General features: G+C 39.6%; 3 protein-coding genes across 3 annotated transcripts; 2 read left to right on the top strand and 1 right to left on the bottom strand.

Moving 5' to 3' along the window:
• The first annotated feature begins 665 nt into the window (after window positions 1-665).
• On the top strand, window positions 666-4,452 carry snapc5 (small nuclear RNA activating complex, polypeptide 5). The gene is made up of 3 exons (XM_080736563.1): window positions 666-1,118; window positions 2,419-2,499; window positions 3,263-4,452. The coding sequence occupies exons 1-3, from the start codon at window positions 1,029-1,031 to the stop codon at window positions 3,452-3,454; spliced, it is 363 nt and encodes a 120-aa protein (XP_080592689.1). The 5' UTR covers window positions 666-1,028; the 3' UTR covers window positions 3,455-4,452.
• Window positions 4,453-8,070: 3,618 nt separating this feature from the next.
• Window positions 8,071-14,717, top strand: lctlb (lactase-like b; the record flags this gene model as incomplete). Its single annotated transcript, XM_080736504.1, has 14 exons — window positions 8,071-8,197; window positions 9,071-9,231; window positions 9,388-9,475; window positions 9,599-9,708; window positions 10,244-10,372; window positions 10,579-10,674; window positions 10,809-10,863; window positions 10,974-11,135; window positions 11,247-11,524; window positions 11,882-12,008; window positions 12,634-12,833; window positions 13,068-13,131; window positions 14,111-14,155; window positions 14,602-14,717. The coding sequence occupies 14 exons, from the start codon at window positions 8,071-8,073 to the stop codon at window positions 14,715-14,717; spliced, it is 1,758 nt and encodes a 585-aa protein (XP_080592630.1).
• A 486-nt stretch (window positions 14,718-15,203) lies between these two features.
• Window positions 15,204-21,543, bottom strand: zwilch (zwilch kinetochore protein; the record flags this gene model as incomplete). The annotated part of the gene is made up of 15 exons (XM_080736553.1): window positions 21,430-21,543; window positions 21,142-21,329; window positions 20,285-20,364; window positions 19,839-19,994; window positions 19,472-19,543; window positions 18,989-19,082; window positions 18,839-18,891; window positions 18,545-18,647; window positions 18,326-18,405; window positions 17,434-17,590; window positions 17,224-17,252; window positions 16,974-17,110; window positions 16,757-16,852; window positions 15,454-15,569; window positions 15,204-15,322 (listed from the first exon to the last, which is right to left on the bottom strand). Exons 1-15 carry the CDS (start codon window positions 21,516-21,518, stop codon window positions 15,204-15,206), a joined length of 1,569 nt encoding a protein of 522 aa, XP_080592679.1. The 5' UTR covers window positions 21,519-21,543.
• Window positions 21,544-22,952: the final 1,409 nt, after the last annotated feature.

The raw sequence follows: 22,952 nt of genomic DNA on the forward strand, positions 1-22,952 counted from the left end.
GGGGTTAAAAGTAATGCATCGTATAAGCCAACATGAACAAAATACACGAGGGGGTCTGCAGAGGGCGTGCGCAATGTTCTCCGGTCTAGAGATGGGATTTATGGCTCTTTGAAGCAAGCCGGATCTCTGGGATCCGTTCCTTTCAAAGAGCCGTTCAAAAGACTCATTTTAGTTAGACTACTAGTTGCTTTTTAGGAGATTTTGATTAGAATTACAAATCAATTCAACCCTATATACATCTCTGCCATTTGAAAATAGGCGATCTACAAGCTCACAATGCGTCGCGTTATTTCAAAGCTTGTAGATCGTCTATTTTCAAATTATTTTTTCTACATTTTGTTCATTGGAAAACCTGTGAAATGTGACATTCTTGCATACTAGATTTTTATTGGTATCCGACATTTTGATACAAATACTTTTGTACTTTTACTCAACGAACATTTTACTTTTACTTGTAACAGTATTTCTACATTGAAGTATTGATACTTTTGACTCCCCTCTGGCCCTCATCAAAAAAGGAACTGCTCCCTACTGCGAACCGGATCCCATCGTTCATTTCAAAGAGCCGTTCAAAAGACTCGATCCGTCCGCGAACGTCCCATCTGTACTCCGGTCGGATCGGAAGTCGGAAACACGTGACTAGCTGGCAGCAAAACATTGGTACCACAAGTGGTTATCAGTTTAGCATCTGCTACTGAAAACAAATGCTTATAAGCACCAGTCGAGAGTAGCATATCATTTATTGCAACCATATCAACGTACACATTGATATGTTACGGTACCCATAAATATAAACCGAGATAGCAAGTGAAGGCTATCATTTACCTATTTTGCTTTTCATGTATTTTGCGAATGAAGCTACCATAGATAGGTTGGTTCCTTAGCATCAGCACCCGGCGTGTACACATGTAACGTTGTCATCTTCATGTGTGCTTATACAGGGAGCTCATAGCGATTAATTTCATTATATTTTTTCGCCTTCGGTATATTATCGAGGAATGGTCTGGCCGTGACTCTACCTTGTAAACATGCACAGTCGTCTTCAGGAGCTGAGGAAAGAAGAGGAAACGCTTCTCAAAATCAAAGTGATGCTACAGGACCAGCTGAACAGACTGAAGGCGAGTTGGGTGGTTGATGATTTTGAGTTAAGAGCTGGCTTTTGTCTGATCCAGTGGTGCAATATAAAAAATATTCTGTTACAAGTGAAAGTCCGCAATTCAAAATGTACTTGAGTAAAATTAGCAAAGTAGTATTAATTTGGCATCAAAATGTACTTAATGTAGGCTACCAAACGTAAAAGTACTCATAATGCAGAATTTCAAGTTGTCAAATGTATAAAAAATCTTTTAAAAATCAAACCTCGGTTCGAAGTGAAGCGGTGAACTTTTATTTTAGTCTAGAGCTATGAAATCTGTGTTCTAGATCTATACATTCTGTGTTCTAGGTCTATACATTCTACTTTCTATGTGCTTTAGTTCTATATTTTTATGAATTCTGAATGAATGATTGTTTTTATATGGAGGGCCAAATTGTCATGATGTGAAGCTTGACCAATCCTCAAGTCTGGACGCACGATACACACAAAGCCACTCCTTGGAAGAGGCTTTCACCGCTTCAAAATAACAGATCTACAAGCTCGATGCAACGCATTGTGAGCTTTTAGATCGGCTATTTTAAATTGTCCAAAATGAAATGGTTAATATGTATGTTGTTGTGCAATAATAATAAAAATCTACTAGTAACTAATGTTTTCAAATGATTGTAGTGGAGTAAAAGTACAATAGGCTATTTGCCTCTGAGTCTGAGATTTAGTGGAGTAGAAGTAAAAGTATTGGAAATACTCAAGTAAAGTACAAATACCTCAAAATTGTACATACTTGAATAAATGTACACGTTTACACCACTGTGAGTAAGGGTCGTTTCACACTCTAATAAGGAACCTAACTAATTTCGGTTCGGGAAGGCTCCCCGAACCGAAATTAGTTAGGCTCACTATTAGAGTGTGAATCGACCCTTAAGGCTCTTTTCCACCGGCAGCGATAACGATGACGATAACGATTTAAAAAAGTGGGTTTTCAATTGAAGTGGATCGGCAGCATCCACCCAACACCGATAAAGACAACGATAGCCGACAACTACATCGTTAGGATCAACAACGATGTGGTTAAGATCACAGTGATATGGAACTGGGTCTCTGACAAACAGATCGAGGTGCGCTCATGCGCGAGCGGCTGTTAATTGGCGCCTCTTCACATTGATGTCCGATAACTTTATCGGACATCAATGTGAAGGCATAATTATCGCTGTGATATTTTATGGCTATCGTCATCGTTATCGCTGCCGGTGGAAAAGGGCCTTTAGTCTGATCTTTTCTGTGCCTCATATGACTAAATGTTTCGCTCTTCACTTGTGTTTCAGTTCGAAGAAGGTGCCTTGAAATCAATCATTAACGCTCAAGCAGATGAAGGTGCCTCTCAGCCCTCTTCCCCAGAAACAGAGGTATAAATAAAGATTAGTGTAAATTGAATACTTTTCACGTTTTTAAAGATGACATTTTAGTGAAGTCAGAATCCACCTACGCTATGTGATAGTGTTGGCACTTGTGCACGAAGGCTGGATGTTTATTTCTCTTGCCAATTTCAATAGGGAACAGAGTGAGTGAAATTCTAATAGTTAACACCAGTAAGACGCCTCAGGGCGACAAGCGATTTAGGGCAAGGTCGCGCCATGTCTTGGTCATCTGGCCAGTGATGTATATCGGACTAGTTAGCCATATATGGAGACCCCTGGTACCCATATATGAAGATCCATTTACTGTATATAGAGATATGCTGTGCCTGTGAGACCCCAAACATGCTTACTCAGTTATTCATTATGTGAAAGTGCTATGACGTCTGACATCATACATACAATCCCTTTTATGCCCATATATGGAGATCTCTGTCTGTAGAACCAGCCACACATATATGGGCTGTCTTGGCCATTTGTCTTGGCCATATATGGATTTGTTAGTGTGGTATGTGGCCTCCATATGAAGTCCTGATTGATGACATCAGGGATCTCCATATATGGGCATAAAAGGGATTCTGATGTCAGAGCGTCAAACCCATAGACCGTAAAAAACCTGACACGTCCGGAGACAAGATGTGCCGTTTCTCATTTCTAAACTGCGACCTATGGTCGCAATAATTGTGTAGATTAAATCATTGTTTAATGGCTGATTAATTGATGTGTTTGTGGACGTGGTTTCATTATTTCACAGGAGGTTCGTGTAAGTCTGGACAATGAAAGTGAGATCAACCAGACCAAACTACTGCTGAGTGCCCCCACAGATTACGATATGGAAGAGGAGGAGGAGGAGGAGGAGGATGATGAGGGCGATGAAGAAGAAGATGACGTAGAGTTGCCTGGCGGGTATGATGACGAAGAAGATGGAGATGAAGATGATTACTGAGACTTTTTGACATTTGCACCAACAAAGAACCACGCATTAACAGACTGTTCTTTTCTCGTTGATTTATTTTGTATGTCACTTAAGAGGTTTAATTTATTCAGGTGGAAGTGATAGCAGTTCCATATGATAAGCTGATGGTAAGTGAAATTGATATACCAGTGGTCCATTATCTGTCATGGAGGACCATGTTCATTACACTATTCATTCATCTCATTGCACCAGCTGATTTCAACCCATTTAGGCCCGAACACATTATTACGCAATATTTTATGCTTTAAATTTTAAAAAATAGCAGATATACAAGCTCACAGCGCGGCACCGAGTGCCGCGCTGCGAGCTTGTAAATCTGCTATTTTTGAAAAATCTTGAAAATTTGTGCAAATCTTTGAATATTTTGACCCGATTCTATAAGTGTCTTCTAAATCCTTCTACGTCCTTCTATTTTTTTTCTCCAAAAATAGCAGATCCCTGCGCTGTGAGCTTGTATATCTGCTATTTTTCAATAGTTAAAGCATTCAATAATTCTAGGCCTAAACACAGTGCCACCCAGAGAATGGGTGAAATCAGCTGATATAGTGTCGGAATGAGAGTCTCAATATGCTGGGACCTCCATGGTATGTAAGTGTATACCACCCATATAGATGGTAACTGTCACAGTGTGATGAAGTACGTAGGTGGTAGTAGTGTTTTTCTCCTTTGCAGAAGTCGAGGCGTGTCATCGGTCTGATAAATACCACGTGGTAGAATTGATGTGCCCATTTTCCTGTTATTAATATATAGTGTCTCTCACTGGTATGCCATAAGACAGTGTTATGCAGTGCTTGTAGCCTGTTCTTGATTCTGACAAATAGGATTTTTTTAACGGCAAAGATGCGTCTCTGAGCATGAATGTGTCTCCGAGCATGAAAATGTATGGCAGGGCCATATATACGAAAGCAGGGAATCTGCCTTATGTAATTAGTGGTATTCATAAGCACAAAATAAAATGTTTTACCTTGGGTTGAGTTGATTCTTATAATGTATAGTCTATAATAGATTATAATCGTATATTATATAAAACTATTACATTAAATAGTGAAAATGGCGTGAGCCTGTGGATCTTGTATTTTGATTGCTTTTGTACAATGTGCTTCTATGATAAAGTAGACCATTCAATTCATGAAAAAAGTAAAAGAAAAAATATTTATATTTCAACTTAAAGTTATACCATGTAACTTTTTTTATAAAACAAATCTTAAAATTGTCCTAACTGTTAAATCGCTAAAGTTTTAGAACCCCCACTCTGTTATTTTCAGCTTCTGAAGCCTTCTCTTTATATGTTTTCTATGAGTTGTGAGGGGGGGAGAATTTCCCGGCAAAATGATGTCATCTCCCACATGATACACTACCGGCCAATCACAGCGCCGATCATACACCACCGGCCAATCACAGCGAGTCTTGCTGTCTCTAAAGGAAGTAGCTTCCCTCAGCAAATGTGTTTACATTGGTGAAGGAATCTTGCTTGCTACTCCCTCAATTCTGGTCTAAAAATGATGGGAGACGGCTCTACGGAATCGTATCGGCAAGGCGGAGGTGCTCGCGACGGCCGTGGTGGTCCGGCGACTCCGGCCGAAAAAAGCAATACCGCTACTGACCACTAGTTGAGCAGCTTCCACAGTACAGCTTTAAGTTGAAATATGGAGATGAAAGTTTTCTGCCCAACAGCAACGATATATGACGTGATGTATCATATCGTCACTGTTGGGTTGAAACCTTGTATGTCCAAAACCTTTTCAGAAAATGGATCCAATGTATAGTTATTAATTAGTCAGCTCTTGTTAATTCTTGTCATGTCATTGGTTAAATATTTATAAAACCCACAGACAGACTTATCCAATTGATTGATTGATTGAAGAATTTATTAGAAGTTTGCAATAGAAAAAAGTACAGTTTCATGACAGTACAAATCACTGGTACAAGGTCAACTAAAAGGAGATCCTAGAAAGCCGAGGCTTATTTCCACAGGAACCACACTTTAAGTATCTCATATAACATTGAAAGACAGACGGATAGAACATAGTACTTAACGTATATACAACATAAACAGTAAAAACATGGAGATAAGAGGTTTCTCTCTGACAGTGACATTAAATGAGATCAAAATACTGTACATAATCAACAAATATTTGTTTTACTTAGGAAAATTAAAATGTGGTTATGTTTTAAATAATTGCCGATTCTGTCGTTAAAATGGTGCCAATAATTCTGGAGGAGACTGAATGAAAATATCTGAGATGTTGCGCAGCATTTACAATACATAAATGACACACCACATGGGGCAAGCAGACTTCCACAGATCTACTTAAATAATCGGTGTTGTACTTGTGTCATATTCCTCCCCTAACATGGCCTAATAGCCACCACGTTTTGCAAATGCATAATGCAGTGCAAACACTTTCCACCAGCAAACCGTTCAGCATTTTCTAAACAGCCAAAACAATGCAGAGAGCCTCACAATGAGATTTGCTTTTGTATGGAGAGCAGAGACAGCTCTGTTGGAAGGGTGGTGCTGGAGGTGATGTACAATAGAGATTCCACCAATTGATATATGCAGCTTTCCACATTGTACTGAGGTTCACCCAGGGACTTCAGTGTACACTTTGGACTCCTGCTCGTCAACACCTCATAAGGCACACAGGTAACTGGGTAACAACTCTTCTTGATGACTTATTCACTATGGCTGCAAAGAAATTGTATTCATTGTGTGATTGGTATACAGTATTGTAGGTGGAAATAATTATTTCTTTTGGTCACATACTGTAGGGATGCTTCTAGAGTTTGCATGTATAGGTTAGTGGATGTTTGCCTTTTGGTAATATATTCTTTTCGAGATCTGACACAAAACAGACAAAATGTTTAGTTAAGAGAGAAAAGGGTACATCACATGAATGAAGTTCCATTTTCTGCCCTTTTGCTGCTAAGTGATTGAGTGGCTTTACGATTGTTACTGAGACAAGTGGCACTGCGCTGTTTTGTCAATTTAATTACTATATATATATATATATATATATATATATATATATATATATACATACATAAATTATACTCATTTTTTTTTTAAAGATATGTTTTTGGGCTTTTTATGCCTTTATTTGATAGGATAGTAGACTGACAGGAAATGGGGAGAGAGATGGGGAATGGCATGTGGCAAAGGTCGTCCGGATCGGGAATCGAACCGGCGACGCCAGCAGGCATCATAGCCTAGTATGTGGTATGCGCCTTGACCACTAGGCCAGTGGGCACCCCGTACATTATACTCATTTAACCACAATTTGGCACCCTTTCAATTGGTTTCTGATGAATGGCCTCAAACTACTTGAGCTCTGCTAAAGAATTATTCTAAAATGTATCTAATTCATTCTACAATTTTGTCTCTATTGTTTTTTTTACAATTATACACATTTTAATTGAATTGACACATATATGCTTACATACAGTATATATTTGCCAGACCCATGAAATGGGTAGGCCTACATAAGCAAATGTCGGTCTGTCCGGGTTTTCTATATAAAGGGTATATATGATGATGACATGATGATGACATGCCTACAAAAGGCATGATGTCATAAATGATGATGACAGACAGGGGGTCTGGCACAACCAGGTTGACCTGGTCTAGTTTAAATATATGAAATATGACGTTATATAAGGTTTTGCTTCCCAAAGTAGAAGATTATTTTAATTTTGAAATTATACTCATGGATTTGTGCTTCATACCTGAAATCATTTGCATTTAAATTCATATTTGTTGAACATAGAGAATAGATCATCAGGTGCCAATGGTTATTCAACAGATGAGGCTATTGTTCGTAACTTAATTTCAGACTAATCCCATCCGAGTAGCTCAGTGTACTGTTGTGCTTAATTTATACTCAGTCGTACGATGGTGTTGCGCAACTAAGTATAAATCAGACTTTATTCTTCCATTGTTTCTGTGCTAGTATACAATAAACATATCGGCTTCTCCAACATTAACTTTGCTTACAGAAGTGAAACCGTACTTTGTAAAGGATCTGTCCACCTCAGCAAAATTAACTCACAGTCCATTGAGTCTGAATAGGAGCATTTAGCTCTGCATTATGAACATGAGCCCCACTGTATAGTCCACTACGCTAGATGCTTCCAGACTGTTTGATGGCAGTTCAGCCAGATTTCGAAATAATTTCACATTTTTTTAAGCAAGAGAGAGAGAGAAAGGGAGGAAGTGTGTGTGTGTGTGTGTGTGTGTGTGTGTGTGTGTGTGTGTGTGTGTGTGTGTGTGTGTGTGTGTGTGTGTGTGTGTACACCTAAGTACATGTCTGTGTGACTATACATGAACTAGTTCATAAAGGTAGTTCAACTTCCGATATAATATTTGAGTCTGTGCATGTACAGTAAGAGCATGTGCCTGCCCTTGACTATGCACTCTTGAAAATATCGTTGATATGTTTTTGTCCCAGGCCAGGCTTGTTATATAGGCCATTATACGGTGCAGTTGTGGTGTAGAGGTGATGCTGAGCGGTGTTTTCCTCTGTATGTAAAGGTCAGTGAGTTACTGGAGAACGACACAGTGACTGTGCTGCAAGCTCAGGAGTACCATGCTGCCCCGCTGTGCGGCCACGGTGTGCCATGTGCTTGTGTTGGTGCTGTGTCTGTCTGCGGCTGAGGACTTCGACTGGACAAAGAACGACAGAGGCTCCTTCTATTATGGCACTTTTCCAACTGGTATGAGCACTCTGAAAAGTTCTGAGCAAGTGAGGTGCTTGTTGTGTTTATTGGCATGAATGATGATATTTTAGATGCATGTTATATTTTGGGCTGATCTCCTATAGTGGCTTCAACACCTGGTCTTCAGGTGACACTTGGTTTTCTATCCTATTTTGGTAGTTAACCACTTAAGCCTTTGTTGGGTGGGTCAAAGTCCCTGTTTTGCAAGTCTCAAGTCTTTGCTCTCAAGTCCCAAGTCAACACAGTCAAGTCCAAGTCCTAAACCTTTTGCTTTGAGTCCCAAACAAGTCATAATTGTTTGTTTTGAGTCCCAAATAAGTCAGAATGCCAATTAATAATACAGTATGTAAAGATTTACATAAATCATGTGTATTCTTCACAATTTGTATTCATTTTTAAACAAGGTTTCTTCCAGCCCAACAGAACGTAGTGCTGATACGGTACGTTTAATTTCCTCTTTGAGGACAGGTTATAACCCAACTATTTTACGTCAAGGTCATAATCTTAATTCCTTAATTCATTTAAAATTTGAATAATTCTTCTATGATTATCAACTCATTTTATGATTATTAGCCTTTGGCGATTGGCTTGGATCATTTTGATGCCCTCTCAGGATGATGTTGCCCTATGTGCTTAGCATGTGCTTAGCAATATGAATATGGTATTAAATGACTTAAAAAGACTTGAAGTCTCAAATCAAGAGAAGGCTCAAATCAAGTCACAAGTCATTGGGGTTGAAATCAGGGCCAGAGTCACTGGCATTCAAGTCCAAGTCAAGTTCAAGTCTTTTTTTATTTGATTAAGCAAGTCCCACTGTCTAAGTCTTCTAACTCTGTTGCTGCTGCTAACAATCGATGCTGATGTTATTAGGATTTTCGTGGGGTGCCGGCAGTTCAGCCTATCAAACAGAAGGAGCCTGGGACAAAGATGGAAAAGGACTGAGCATCTGGGACGTCTTCGCACACAAGAAAGGCAAAATCCAACGGAATGACACTGGAGACTCTTCTTGCGAGGGCTACTACAAACTCAAGGTGCAATGATTAATACACAAACTAAACTGGACATGCACTTTTTACCTCACGTTTTATACCCTGTGTGTACGTATCTGTGTGAGATAGAGAAGAGAGGGTGGGGGCTAAATGAAAGCTTTTGTAAACCACTCTTCTGTGTGTCTGTCTGCTGTATAGGATGACGTGTCTTTGATAAGGGAGCTGAAGCTGAACCATTATCGTTTCTCCATTTCCTGGCCCAGGCTTATTCCCACTGGGATCAAGTGTGAGTGACCGATGACTGACCAAGTCTTTATAGAACACACTGTCACTTACAGTTCTTCATCTATACAGTATACCGGTATAGCTTAATGTTTAAGTGTACTCTACATTGTGACTTCTTTTCCAGCTGACCATGTGAATGAAAAGGGAATTAGGTACTACGATGAGCTGATTGACAATCTGCTGGAGAATAAAATCACTCCCATTGTTACCCTGTACCACTGGGATCTTCCACAGGTGGGCATATACCATAAAGTAAAATAAATATATATATATATATATATATATATATATATATATAATATATTATATATTATGTTTTACATTTTTTTATAAATGTATGGACACTTCTACATACAGTACATTATAGGAAAATGTGTAGAAAAATATTAATGGTAAATGGTGCACACATTCATATAGCACCTATCCAAGGCACTTTACCATGTGCATTACATTCACCCAAACCCAAACATTCACACCAATGGTGGAAGAAACCATGCCAAGGCACCATCCTGCTCATCAGGAGCAGTTAGGGGTGTCAAGACACTTAATAGCCAAGGTTCGAACTTGGAACGTTCCGTTTCCTAGGCAGTCGCTCTAACATCAATGGGCCTATACCCTATACAGTATTTTATGCATTTAAAATACTGTAGGACCTATATGTGTTTTCTGTAAAAAATAACCCTGTAAACCCAGCCTATTTGAATTATACTATGTTATTGCATGATAATGTGTTGTTGGCTGACTATCTCCCTCCCAATTCTTTTTCTAGTTCTTGCAAGAGAAATACGGTGGATGGCAGAATATCAGCATGGTCAATCATTTCAATGACTTTGCTAACCTGTGCTTTGAAAGATTCGGCAACAGAGTGAAGTACTGGATTACCTTCAACAACCCGTGGGTATGTGTACATCACTTTCTCGTTCTGTAACATTTGGACAGAGTTACACACACACACACACACACACACACACACACACGCACACGCTCACGCACACCCACACAGTTAGTATACAGTTATATAAATATATATATACTGTATGTTGTTATATAAATAATTACAAGTATTTTAATGTTCTAATGCAATGACATTCCATTCCACTTCAGTCTGTTGCTGTTGAAGGCTATGAGACTGGAGAGCATGCTCCTGGATTGAAGATGAGAGGAACTGGGGCCTACAGGGCAGCTCATCACATTATCAAGGTAGGACACATGAAATGGATTCTATACCTTAAAAAAAAACATTATTTATTCCAGCTATTAATAATAAAATAAAAATAACTAATTTTAAATTGTAATGTTATATCAAAGTTTTTCTTCTTTTCTTTTCTGAAAAGGCACATGCCAAAGTTTGGCATACATACGATACACAGTGGAGGGGCAAACAAAAAGGTAAAGCAACACAACTGCATTCAGAGAGTAATCATTCCATAGTAGCCTACTGTATTTTCAGCAGTACAATATATGGGTACTTTAAAGAGCTACTGCCTGCTTGTTTGCAGGTCTGGTCGGTATCTCTCTGTCCGGGGACTGGGGAGAGCCAGTGGATCTCAGCAACCAGAAAGACATTGAGGCAGCTGAGAGATACGTCCAATTCTACCTGGGCTGGTTTGCCACACCCATCTTTCATGGAGACTACCCTCAAGTCATGAAAGACTTTATTGGCAAGATATATTGCATGCAGCCCGTCAGAGATTACATCACTGAACAGTGGCATTAGTTATATCGAGAACCTACTGTATCATTAACCATGTGTATTCCTTTGGTGTGTCCAGGAAGAAAGAGTGCTCAGCAGGGCCTCGGGACTTCTCGTCTGCCCACATTCTCTTCCCAAGAAAAGGGCTACATCAAAGGGACCTGTGATTTCCTTGGCATTGGTCATTTTACCACCCGTTACATCACCCAGAAGAACTACCCTTCAGGTCGCAGCGGTAGCAGTTACTTCACAGACCGTGACCTGGCAGAGTTGGTGGACCCGCGTTGGCCAGACCCAGGCTCTGAGTGGCTGTACTCTGTGCCATGGGGATTCAGACGCCTGCTCAACTTTGTCAAGGTAGATTGTGCATGGGGGGCGGTTAGGCAATGTGGGACATCAGGTGATGAAGGGCAAATACGCTTTATGTATTCCTTGTTGTTGCGAAGATACATAGCATAAAGAAAACCATATGATAAAAATTGCAACTTGATGTATGTGATTGAGGGCAGGGATAATCTGATTCCACCCCTCTCCATGTACAACTTTCATTAAGAAAGTGAGCTCTATATAAAGATATACACTTCAACAAAACAAATCAACATCTCTTGTTCTACATGTCTCGATTCTGTCCCTTGATTTGTTTTTATCATTCCCAACCAGTTTCATGAATATTTGATGACTTAACAGTATGTTGTGATTTGTTCCTCTGTGTAGACTCAGTATGGGAACCCAATGATCTACGTGACAGAGAATGGGGTGTCAGAGAAGATGGTGTGCACAGAGCTCTGTGATGACTGGAGAATACATTATTATAAAGACTACATCAATGAGATGCTTAAAGGTGAGTTACCACCAGTTACACTGGTGGTACCCGGAATTTGACACAAATGCAAAGTGTTAACATTTGAATACATTATGAAGAATATTTAAAACAAAGGGCTAAAATGTGAAGTATTTTTTTGTATCAGTTTCTCCAGTTAGACAAAAAAGGTTAATCTTTGTATTTATTTGAATGTAGTTTGCACTGGATGCCCTAACATTTCTCAATGCTTTGTATTTCTAATGTGATACCAAATGTGCATGCCCATTTCTTCAAATACATAATAGAAATCTAATTACAACTAGAAAGATGCAATTGGAAATTGCAAGTGTGGTTGCCATGACTATATTCTGCAGAAAGTTAACAAGTGTAACAAGTCACCACTCCTCAAATGTTTTTCCTTCAATTTCCATTTGCATCTGATTTCCATCAATTTCTAATGGCAGCGGAAAGGTTTATCGAGTGAAAAAAGTTTATCTAGTGAAAAGAAAGTTTCCCCAGAACTACAGTGTGTTGCCCTTCGGGAAACCACACTAATGAGATTGCATGATACATGATAAGAAACATTTGTCATTCTCTCGCATTAATGTTATTTGGCTGTTGAAATGTCATTATCACAGCTATTCTTCCCTCTGCTTCTTCTCAGCCATCAAAGATGGTGTCAATGTGAGAGGCTACACTGCGTGGTCCCTGCTGGACAAGTTTGAGTGGGACGAGGGCTACTCCGAGAGGTTTGGCTTGTTCTACGTGGATTTCAGGGACAAGAGCAAGCCCCGCTACCCAAAGGCCTCTGTTCAGTACTACAAGCGCATCATCAGCTCAAACGGATTCCCCAATCAGAGAGAGGTAAGAGGATGGTAAAGTAGAGTGGATAGTATTCACTCTCTATTTACTTAGTCCGTATTTATTGGAATTAACGTATATCTACACTCACTCACACACATGTACTCACAATGTCTTTTCTGAAATTGAGGACCTTCCATACGTTTTATGAAATAAGCAGAAGTAATGATGAGTATTGCGTAACTTCCTTCTGATTCAACTTTTAAACAAGTGTAAACTGCTTTGAACTCCTCCCAGGTTGAGAACTGGAAAAGGAAGGCCACGGAGGCATGCTCCTCCAGCAACCAGCTCCTAGCTGCAGGTCAGTGCAACTATCTCATCCTTATCCTTGCTCTTCAGCAGGAAAGGTAGATACCTAGCTGGGGTAAACAAATAAAGATTCTGACTCAAAATATTTATAACATATTGATAAATTGATAAATTAATTAAATCAAATCATGGGAATACAATGATCAGTAATAAGTGTTCATGTCCCTTCTTAGAACACAATAGAAAAATTGTGCTATTAGGCAAGGCTGAAAAAAAAGAAGAAAGAAAACAAGATCTCTAACAGGATATTTCTTTGTTTGCCCCTCCAGCTAGAAGAAAGTCCAAGGGACATGCAGAAATGCCAAAGGTTTGGCCTGTGCATGATGAAGTTTAGGAACATAAGGGCTGCATGTCTTTCATTGACCTATCTTGGGTATGGAAGATCCCCCCTTTTTTTTTTGCTTTGCCTTGCCTTTTTTGACTGTTGTGTATTTTAGTTTTTATACTCTTATGTACATTAACGTTGTGCTGCAGCTTTTTCCCGACCCAACAACTTGCTTGTTAGGAATGATGCCTTGCCCATGTAATCATTTCGTAATGTACCTCCATTTTCTTCTATTTAAGGCAATACCTTGCTAAAATAAAGGTTAAAGTAAAGTTTGGCTAGAGATATTCCTATTGAATTAAGTCTTTACTAATTCCTTCTGTATTTTCAAAGAAAATACATTTGTCTCTTTGTTTAACCAATTGGGTAAGAGCTAAGCTTTAAGTCTAACCTTTAAGCTTTTAGACACCAAGACCAGCTTAAGGTCTTGACACGTCTGACATTGGTAGTGTGCCTTAAATTCAGTTCGCCACCTTCAGGCTGTGCTTTTCACCCCTTGCAGCAGCTTTGCCATCACGACTATCAGCATACACGCATTCAAAATACAGTACCATCTGTGGAACGTCTGTGCAATATGTGCATGCAGTTCTCAAAGGGTTAATATGCCTTGGTTCAACAAAAGTATCTTCTCTCTCTTCATTATTAGAGGAACAGCGGAGTTCTGCTGCCAATATTCTAAGACTTATACATGGTAAGAAATCCCTCATGATGATTAATCTGATAAAACAAGTGACTTAATAGTGGTAAAAAAAAAATATATATATATATATATATATATATTGTCACTGTCGGGCAGAAACCTCGTATCTCCAAGTTTCAAATGTAAACCTTTTTTCAGCAAGCAAAGCCCTGCTTCATCATACAAGGCCGTCACACAAAAGTAGTGAAAACAGCCGATCTACAAGCACACAACGCCTCGCTGCGAGGCGTTGTGTGCTTGTAGATCGGCTGTTTTCACAAGTTTAAATCATTTTTAAAATGATATATGCAAAACGAACGGTTTTGGACATACAAGGTTTTCACCCGACAACGACGATATGATTAACCCTTTGAGTGCTGTGCTTGAGCATAATTAGCCTGCTTTATGAGCACAGTGAGTCATACATTACATTACTGTGTTGTTTGTGCGCTTTTCAGACCCCCTGACCAGCCACATGGAGATGGTGACTGAGATAGTCGTCCCCACTGTGTGCACCCTGTGTATTTTGCTCAGTGCCGTCTTTCTCATGTTCCTGCTGAGGAGGAGGAACTAGAAAACAGCTCTCAAAGTGTGCATGTTTACAGTACCACACAAACGTACATCTATATACACACGTGTGCGCTTGCACGCACACTCAAATTGATTTGATGTTTAGTATGAAAACAAATACTTTTACTATTACTCCAGCTGGATGGGTTTGCTGTACAACCAGATATTACGTTTAGCCTTTAACTTATTTCCTCTCCGACTCACACAGAGGGGATCACTACTACATATAGGATTTTACCAGTCATTTTAGAGATGGTCTTACAGTACATGATGTACCTCTAAGTTAACAGATGCAGTTCAATCCAAGTTTTCTTTTTAATGATGAGAATATAATCTATGAAAATAAAGTGTCTTATTAAAACCTGTTTTATATGTATTTATTATTGAAAATGTCAAAATGATGGTGATTGCCATTCAACCACATCGACAAAACACAAAGAGATTAAAACAAACATGATGCTCAGGTTTTTACTTGAGTTTTGGTTTGATTTCAAGCGAAGCTGACAAGGCTACAGGACACCATAGTGCTGAAATAAGCTGGCTCCTCCTCGCGGTCCCCATTCACGGTCCCTTCTTCTTTTTTAATGTCCAGCAGGCAGCTCCCGTTCACTGTCTCATTTGGCATGTCTGAAGAGCAAACAAAATCGGAACAATTACGCCTACCAATTATGCCTTCATTGCATGCATAATCACCATAAAGAACTATGCGGTGCATCAATTTACAAGGAAGCTATATATACCCATTTCAAAGGTTATGTGATCAACCAGAGGTTTGTCGCTGAGCTGAAGGGAGGTCCGCACCTCGCAGGGACCGTGGCCGCTGGAAATCTCCACCCCCCACACCACCGGATGCTCTCTGGAACACACGCACACACACACACTATTTTGAGACATCTGCACATGTGTTCTGAAAATGGTTTCACCCAAGGGCAGGGCAGTGGTTCTGAAACTGGGTCTGGGTCCTTGAGAGGGTTCCAGGAGGTCCCCGGCAAAATTAGATAATATAGCATCAAAATCGATTTAAAGGGATATTTCACTGTCAAAAAAACTTTTGGTCATTTTATCGTCTACTCAGGCTTTTATGAACACCCTGGACAGATTTTAATTTACTTGATTCAATATTTAGATTTTTGATGTAAATGTTATCAGGCCTTCCTCCTGCAGGACGCCTCCCCATACACACCCATTGTAACTTCAAACTCCATTTTAACCATGATAAATTCATCAAAAACACCCATTAGTTTTTCTGGTGACTCATACTAACCTCCTAATACGTGAGCAGGCCGTGTTTTTTCAATAACTTTTTTCATTTATTTGTAATAATTCTTTATTGCATAATTTGGTTTTTCCATTTTCCCAAAGAATTATTAAAAATAAATGAAAAAGGTTGAGCTCCTCATGCTCAATTCAAGTGTATTCAAACCGTTGTATTCTTATTCTTATAGTAGGCCTATAAGAATAAGAATACAACGGTTTGAATACACTTGAATTGAGCATGAGGAGCTCAACCTTTTTCATTTTCAAAGGCAAATAAGAGCAGGTGATTATTCTTATTTATTTTTTGCACATGAGTGGCGATAACCCGCCAGCGGGCCCCACGGTCAACGGGTCGGCCCGCGCATCACTACAAGCCATATTTAAAGGAGCCTCCCTTACTGAGCGAGAGCTCTGATTGGATTAGACAGAGTGATGTAATGATTAGCAGATCTGTGAGTGAGGAGCAGGAAAGGTCCCGACTGACAGCTGATTCATTTTTTTATTTTTTACTGACTATATCTACTGCATAGTACTGTGTTCTATTCGTCTGTCATTCAATGTTATATGAGATACTTCAATGGTTTCCTGTGGAAATAAGCTTAGTCTTTTCTAGGATCTCCTTTTAGTAGACCTTGTACCAGTGAACTGTACCGTCATGAAACTGTACCTTTTCCTATGCAAACTTCTAATAAAGTTTTCAATCAATCAATCGATCAATTTTTCATCTAGTTTACAATTTATTTTATACAGCATCTACTCCTGTAGGGAAAGAGTCATTTTCCTTACTTCTGGTAGAAATGGCCAATGAGGGTTGGTTTGATCTGCAGTTTAAACTCATGCTCTTCATCATATGGACAGGTCTTATAATACTGCAGACATGACCTAGATGGGATGGGGGGGGGGGGGGGGGGAATAAAGTAGTACATGATTTCAGTGTCAGAAGTGACAAGAATAGACTTAATGGATTGATGTATGAGAGCAGCAACGTGTAAGCTGGTCGTACTGTGTCAGGAAGAAGAGGCGGTCATAAGGCAGGCCGAGGAAGGTACTGCAGGTCACCACTATTTCCAGCAGGTGGTGCAATTTCCTCACTCTGATCACCTGTTCCTGCAAGTCAACCTCGGTGCTGAGAAAATAACTCTGAACATGCCATGCACCCACACACAAGCACACACACACACAGAGTTACAAATTGGTCCGTTAAAAATGAATATCAATATCTTAAACTGTATAATGAATTGTATTGAGCTTACCAAGTGGTTTAGAGTGGTCAATTGTTCACCTGGAAATAGGCAAAACAGAAGTGTACTTCACATTACATACTGCAGCCAAAGACGAGCACATATAATAAACACATTATAACATAATTATCAATAATCATAAGCAAAAGGTAAGTATCAGGTAATGTGGATGTGGCAACATAAGAGTTTCTCTCTCTCCTCTGTCACATTTGATGTGCATACCAATAAGGTAGTTAATGTAGTCCTTCCTCATCTTATCCAGACCCATTTCCAGCAGCATGTGGACAGGGGTGACACCAGTCAGAGACACGGGTTCCATCTGCTGTCGGTAGGACTGTAGGATTAGCTTGCTGAGTGAGCTACTGCTGTCCCTGTGAATCTAGAAGGAACAGACATGTGATGTGAAATAGCCACCAGGTAGACTACGGTCCATGGCAATTCCTACATGTTATTCACTCTGATAGTCAAGTCAAGACATTTTCACTGTGGTTTATGGCAGGGGTTTTCAGCCAGCGGTCCGGGAACCACCAGTGGTCCTTGAGGGGGTTCCAGGTGGTCCCCAGCTAAATGATGCAGAGTTGGTAACCAAATGGACCCTTATTGATCTTTAACCCCTACAAGTCCATTTGGTTCCATTTTATGCCTTTCAAAGTTACATTATTCTTAAGCATCTGCAATACTTAAATTTACAAGAATCTACACAATTAGAGAATGTAGAAGAATTGATATTTTGATCAACTTTTGCCTGTTATCTCTCCTAACACATCAATACAGCATGGAAAATCCTATCCAACGATAACAAAATAACCCCAAGTTTTGGGTCTGAGAGGCTACATCTCATCAAATGGACCTTGATATGAAAAGGGATGAAACCACTGGTTTATGGTAATCAGTCTGTGGTCTGTGGTGAATAGGAGAAACTGATTTGGTTTTACTGTTTTTTTCTTTTTTTTTCTCTCCTTCTCCCTTGATGGCCTTGGGGTTTCCTGTCTCGTAATTACATTAGAATCTATCCTACAGCTGCTGGTAAACCTGTAGTCTGTGTAGGACTGACTATAACTGAAGTTGATCATAAACGCTAACAGTTATTCGTCAGAAAGCGTGGGACACATACCCACGGTTTGACATCACCATATCTCAAAGCTCCAATAATCAGTTTCAGACAGTCCCCAATGTCTTGGTACGAAGTCACGCCTGGAATAGAAACAGATGGACGATGATCTTCAATGTCTGGTAATGTATGTGTGTGTGTGTGTGTGTGTGTGTGTGTGTGTGTGTGTGTGTGTGTGTGTGTGTGTGTGTGTACACACACAAATATCATGTCTGGACTCACTCTTTCTCATCCGAACCCAGAGCTGCTCAACAAAATCCAGATCCCCTCGTTGCATGAAAGAGCTGAATATAAGGCTCTCAGATTCAGCTCTCTGCTTTGTTGCCTGTAAAAATAAAATAAAGAAATATGACACACACACACACACACACACACACACACACACACACACACACACACACACACACACACACACACACACACACACACACACACACACACACACACACACACACACACACACACACACACACGTGTGTATACTGCATATAGATGTATATTATATTATTGTCATACCTCAGATGTTTTTGCAGCCTGCTCCTGTAGTGTCTTTCCAATGTCCTTAAGTTCTGAGTATAAGAGCATTTTCAAAATGAAGTCTTTTTAATGCTACCAGTTAACAGTAAAGCCAAGGTGAGGTTAGATAGTGAAATATGCCGATCAAACCTTCCAGGTAGTCCTTGATGAGCTCTACAGCTGATGTGGTCTCCAATGGTTCCATCCACTCTGTCTCACCAGTTCTCAAACCATTGGCCAGAGTCTGACAAACATAGAGGGTAGTCATTTTGAGTCAATGCACAGCACCGATTCTCAACCTGCGGGCCAGGACCCACTGGTGGGTCGTGAGGATATTGCGAGTGGGCCCCCAAATAATTGGCAAAACGGTGTGTGATCTATCGATAATGTGTTGTCCTCGTGTCCTTATATCTGTCATTATATGCGCTTTTGATCAACTTCTAAATAGTCACACTGTGTTTATTTTATGTTTTTAATTGTTATTTTGTTCTTAGTTTTCAATAATGATATATCATTTATAAACATTTACTGATGTACTGTGAAATACTACAGTATATTGTGAATGTCTGCAAGTTTTTGCAATATTATTTCTGTCCATTTATTATACTTAATCAAATACTGTAGAATAACAACCTGAAGGAACTCCAGCTCTCTGTACACCGGAAACATTGGGCTTTTCATATCTCCACTGGCAACCTTGATGTTCTGTAAATGAAAATAATTACAAGAACAGAGGAACAGAGGCCCATTTATTTTGTGTTCTTGATTCCTCTCTTCTCTCTTTCTTGAGTTTTTTAACATGACACATGTAAATATGTGATGACAAAGACATAGTATACATGTAGGCTAGACCAGAGCCTTCTACCTACAGAGAGTCGCGTCACTCCCGTTCACTTCATGGGGCCACGTCTTCTATGGACACATCTATTGGCTTAGTGACAAACCTCGAACTCTCTGATTAGACGACTCTGGGCTAGACGTGCTACTTGTTGCTGCTTACCAGAGTTGCTGTAGAGGACAGAGGTGGGATCTCAAGGATGCTCTCTACATGGCTCCATTTAAAATCAGCTGTCACGCTGTTCTGAGACCCAATAGTGGTGTTTTCAACAACAATGGCACCAAATAGGCTGTAAAGTGCACTGCCTTTAATCACCATCTGGACACATAAGAGAGGTGAAGATGTGAAATAATACATGTTAGTTGTATAGCATCTTTCTCAAGCACAAGGACACTTAGCGGAATAGTTCAACATCAGAGAAATGAATATAAATCAATAAACTTAACGACAATATAGAAAATATTACATTTTAACAATAAGTGAGCCTGTTACACAGGTGAAAACTCGATGTAGGTGACTTTAAAGTGGTGTTGTAAAAGGAACCCATTCTTTTGTCAACTCATCTTGACTTCATTCAGTGTAGAAAGAGAAGCAGAGTCATGACATACCAAGCTTGGATGATGCCTTTTCTTGTGCTCTTGCTTTAGCTTCTCTAATGTAACAAAGGATCCTCTGCCAACAGTTGGGCCTAACAAAATTAAAGTCAGAATATATAACTTAATTAAGAAACATATATTAGTTCAGGGGAGCGATCTTTAGGTTGAATAATACTTTATTGACAAGAATGGCAGCAGCAACAGCAAACATATAAACAGCAGCATAATACAGCAGCAGCATAACATAAGCAGCATACACTAAGCATAACGGACTAAGCAGAGCATGACATATGTAGCAGCAGCCTAATGCATAAAGCGCAGCGTATACCAGGCATAGATACGATAACCTAATGAGCATTAATACAGCATCCTAATAGACTAAGCAGAGCATGACTATGGCCTTGGATTCTGCGCTCGGATCAATCCCTGCAGGCCCACGATCCCGAGGGCACCGCACATCGTGGGCTTCAACCTGTATGCCCACGATCCCGAGGGCACCGCACATCGTGGGCTTCAACCTATATCTGCGGTCAATTGATCCGAGACCCCCCGCGGGGCCTGACGCAGAACCCATAGGTGGAGCTGGGGAGGTGGCGGGGCAGCAGTGCAGTGGCAACTGAACAGCTATGGGGCATAGCCCCCTAAGTATTCTGGGACGCGGTCGGAACGCACGTCCCGACCGCGTGAGCGCGCGCAACCTCCGGACCACTCCCCCGAACTGGCTGCGTCACCATGTTCCTACGCTAAATGAGTCAAATACGGTAATATAGTGTCATAGTAATAGTGAACGCAAAAAAAGGAATAGAGCCAGTCAAGCATCTTTTAAGGATGAGTTATTCAAGATGGATCAGCGTCTGCCCATGCTTTACCTTTGCAAGTGACCGAGTATAACTTGACCCCGGTCACTTTACTGCCATTGCACACCGTTTCCGCTCCTAGCCAGCTTGTTCCATCGGGATCAGACATGTCACAGCGCACCCACAGAGGGTACAGGGCTGAGTTGTCCACAGAACACACATTACTGTTGTGTAATACTGTGTACCATGACAGGAGTTGCCTGTAAAATTATAACAAAAATAAAAAATGTAAATACTTTTCATTTTCCATTTGTTAAAACTAAGAGACAGACAAATCTGCGATTGGGTGTGAAATGTTACCTGGCTTTCATGATGGTGAGTGGTTGTGGTCCTAAGTCCATGTGGGAGGTATTAACCTCATTGTCAAGATCTGATGATGTCTCATCCATTTTCTCATCTTCAATTTCAACTTTTGGAAGCTTAAACGAAATAAATCAAATAAAAATAAACCATTGAGTTCGAACCATCACAAAATAATTTATTCGCATGATAAGACGTCACATAGCATACAGTATCAGTTTGCTCAGGTGTCTGTCTGATGTCACGCACACAATTTAAATTTAAAACTTTGAGCGAACTTTATTCACATACAAATTAATGTTTTTGTACCATATTTTCTTCCACTATTCTGTTATCATCAACAATAGGATTTGGAATGAAAGCCACAGCTTGTGGGGTTCAAAAAGAAGTAAGTTCCCAAATGTGATACGTGTTTTACAAAATTGTAGCTAATGTGAAATAGAAGCATTCAAATATCACTAGCATTATTAAATTCCAACAAACATCATTGTTTGCAGCTTTATCACTTTGGTCTCGTCAGTTTAGGTGCTGCACTGGAGCTTACCATTTTTTCACAAACGAAGAGTGGGTTATTGCCATAATACATATTCAGCACAGTAGAGCAATCTCCGTTGACCTTTAATATCTGAATGTCTTCCTGAAATGAAAAATATAATCATTATAGCAATGGCTATAGCCCTAGAATGGTTTTGAATTGTGATATTACATAACCTTGCGTTTCATGAATAATGCTAGCAGTGGTGGAAAGTAACTAAGTACATTTACTTACTGTACAATTTTCAGGTATTTGTACTTTACAAGAGTAGCCTATTTCCAATTTCCAGTACTTTTATTTCTACTTCACTACATCTGAGAGACAAAACTTAGTTACTTTGTAGGTTTTGATTATTATTCAAAAACATACATTAACCACTTCAACCCTATACATTTTGGCCATACAAGCTCACAATGTGTCGCGATGTGATGCATTGTGAGCTTGTAGATCTGCTATTTTCAAAGGATTTTGAGACATTTTATACATTGAAAACGTGTGAAATGGGACATTCTGTATAATAAAACGTTCTACTTTGGTAGGCTACTTTACATACATTTTGATACTTTTGTTTTGTACTTTTACACAAGTAAATTTATAATTCAAGACTTCTAATTGTAACAGGGTATTTCTACATTGCAGTATTGATATTTTACACTATATTTTAGTACCTTTTTCACCATGCACTGACAGATTACTGCTATAGACAGGCTTTTTTTAATACATCGATTTTGAAAATTTCAATTTGGAAATTGAAATTTTGACATGCCCAACGTACTAAGATCCCCAGACCCAGGACGCCAGGTGAAAGTGGTTATTAACAACGTTACATTACTATTATTACCTCATATGCACTGGATTTTCTATGTTCATCATCTTGTAGAGACCTAGAATACAAAGAACAAATCAGTTAGTCATTGCGCTGTGCACAAGTTAGTTAGATCACATCATAAATTATCTAAACAGACTTATCTAAACAGTCTGTTTTATC

This window comes from Nannobrachium achirus (genome assembly GCF_963921795.1).
Source record: "Nannobrachium achirus genome assembly, chromosome: 11".
Taxonomy (NCBI): Eukaryota; Metazoa; Chordata; class Actinopteri; order Myctophiformes; family Myctophidae; genus Nannobrachium; species Nannobrachium achirus.

Excerpts from the sequence above, each read along its gene's own strand:
- snapc5 (XM_080736563.1), top strand. The coding sequence starts at position 1,029 with ATGCACAGTCGTCTTCAGGAGCTGAGGAAAGAAGAGGAAACGCTTCTC. Across the intron at positions 1,119-2,418 it reads ACCAGCTGAACAGACTGAAG|TTCGAAGAAGGTGCCTTGAA; the intron begins GCGAGTTGGGTG and ends CTTGTGTTTCAG. Across the intron at positions 2,500-3,262 it reads CCTCTTCCCCAGAAACAGAG|GAGGTTCGTGTAAGTCTGGA; the intron begins GTATAAATAAAG and ends ATTATTTCACAG.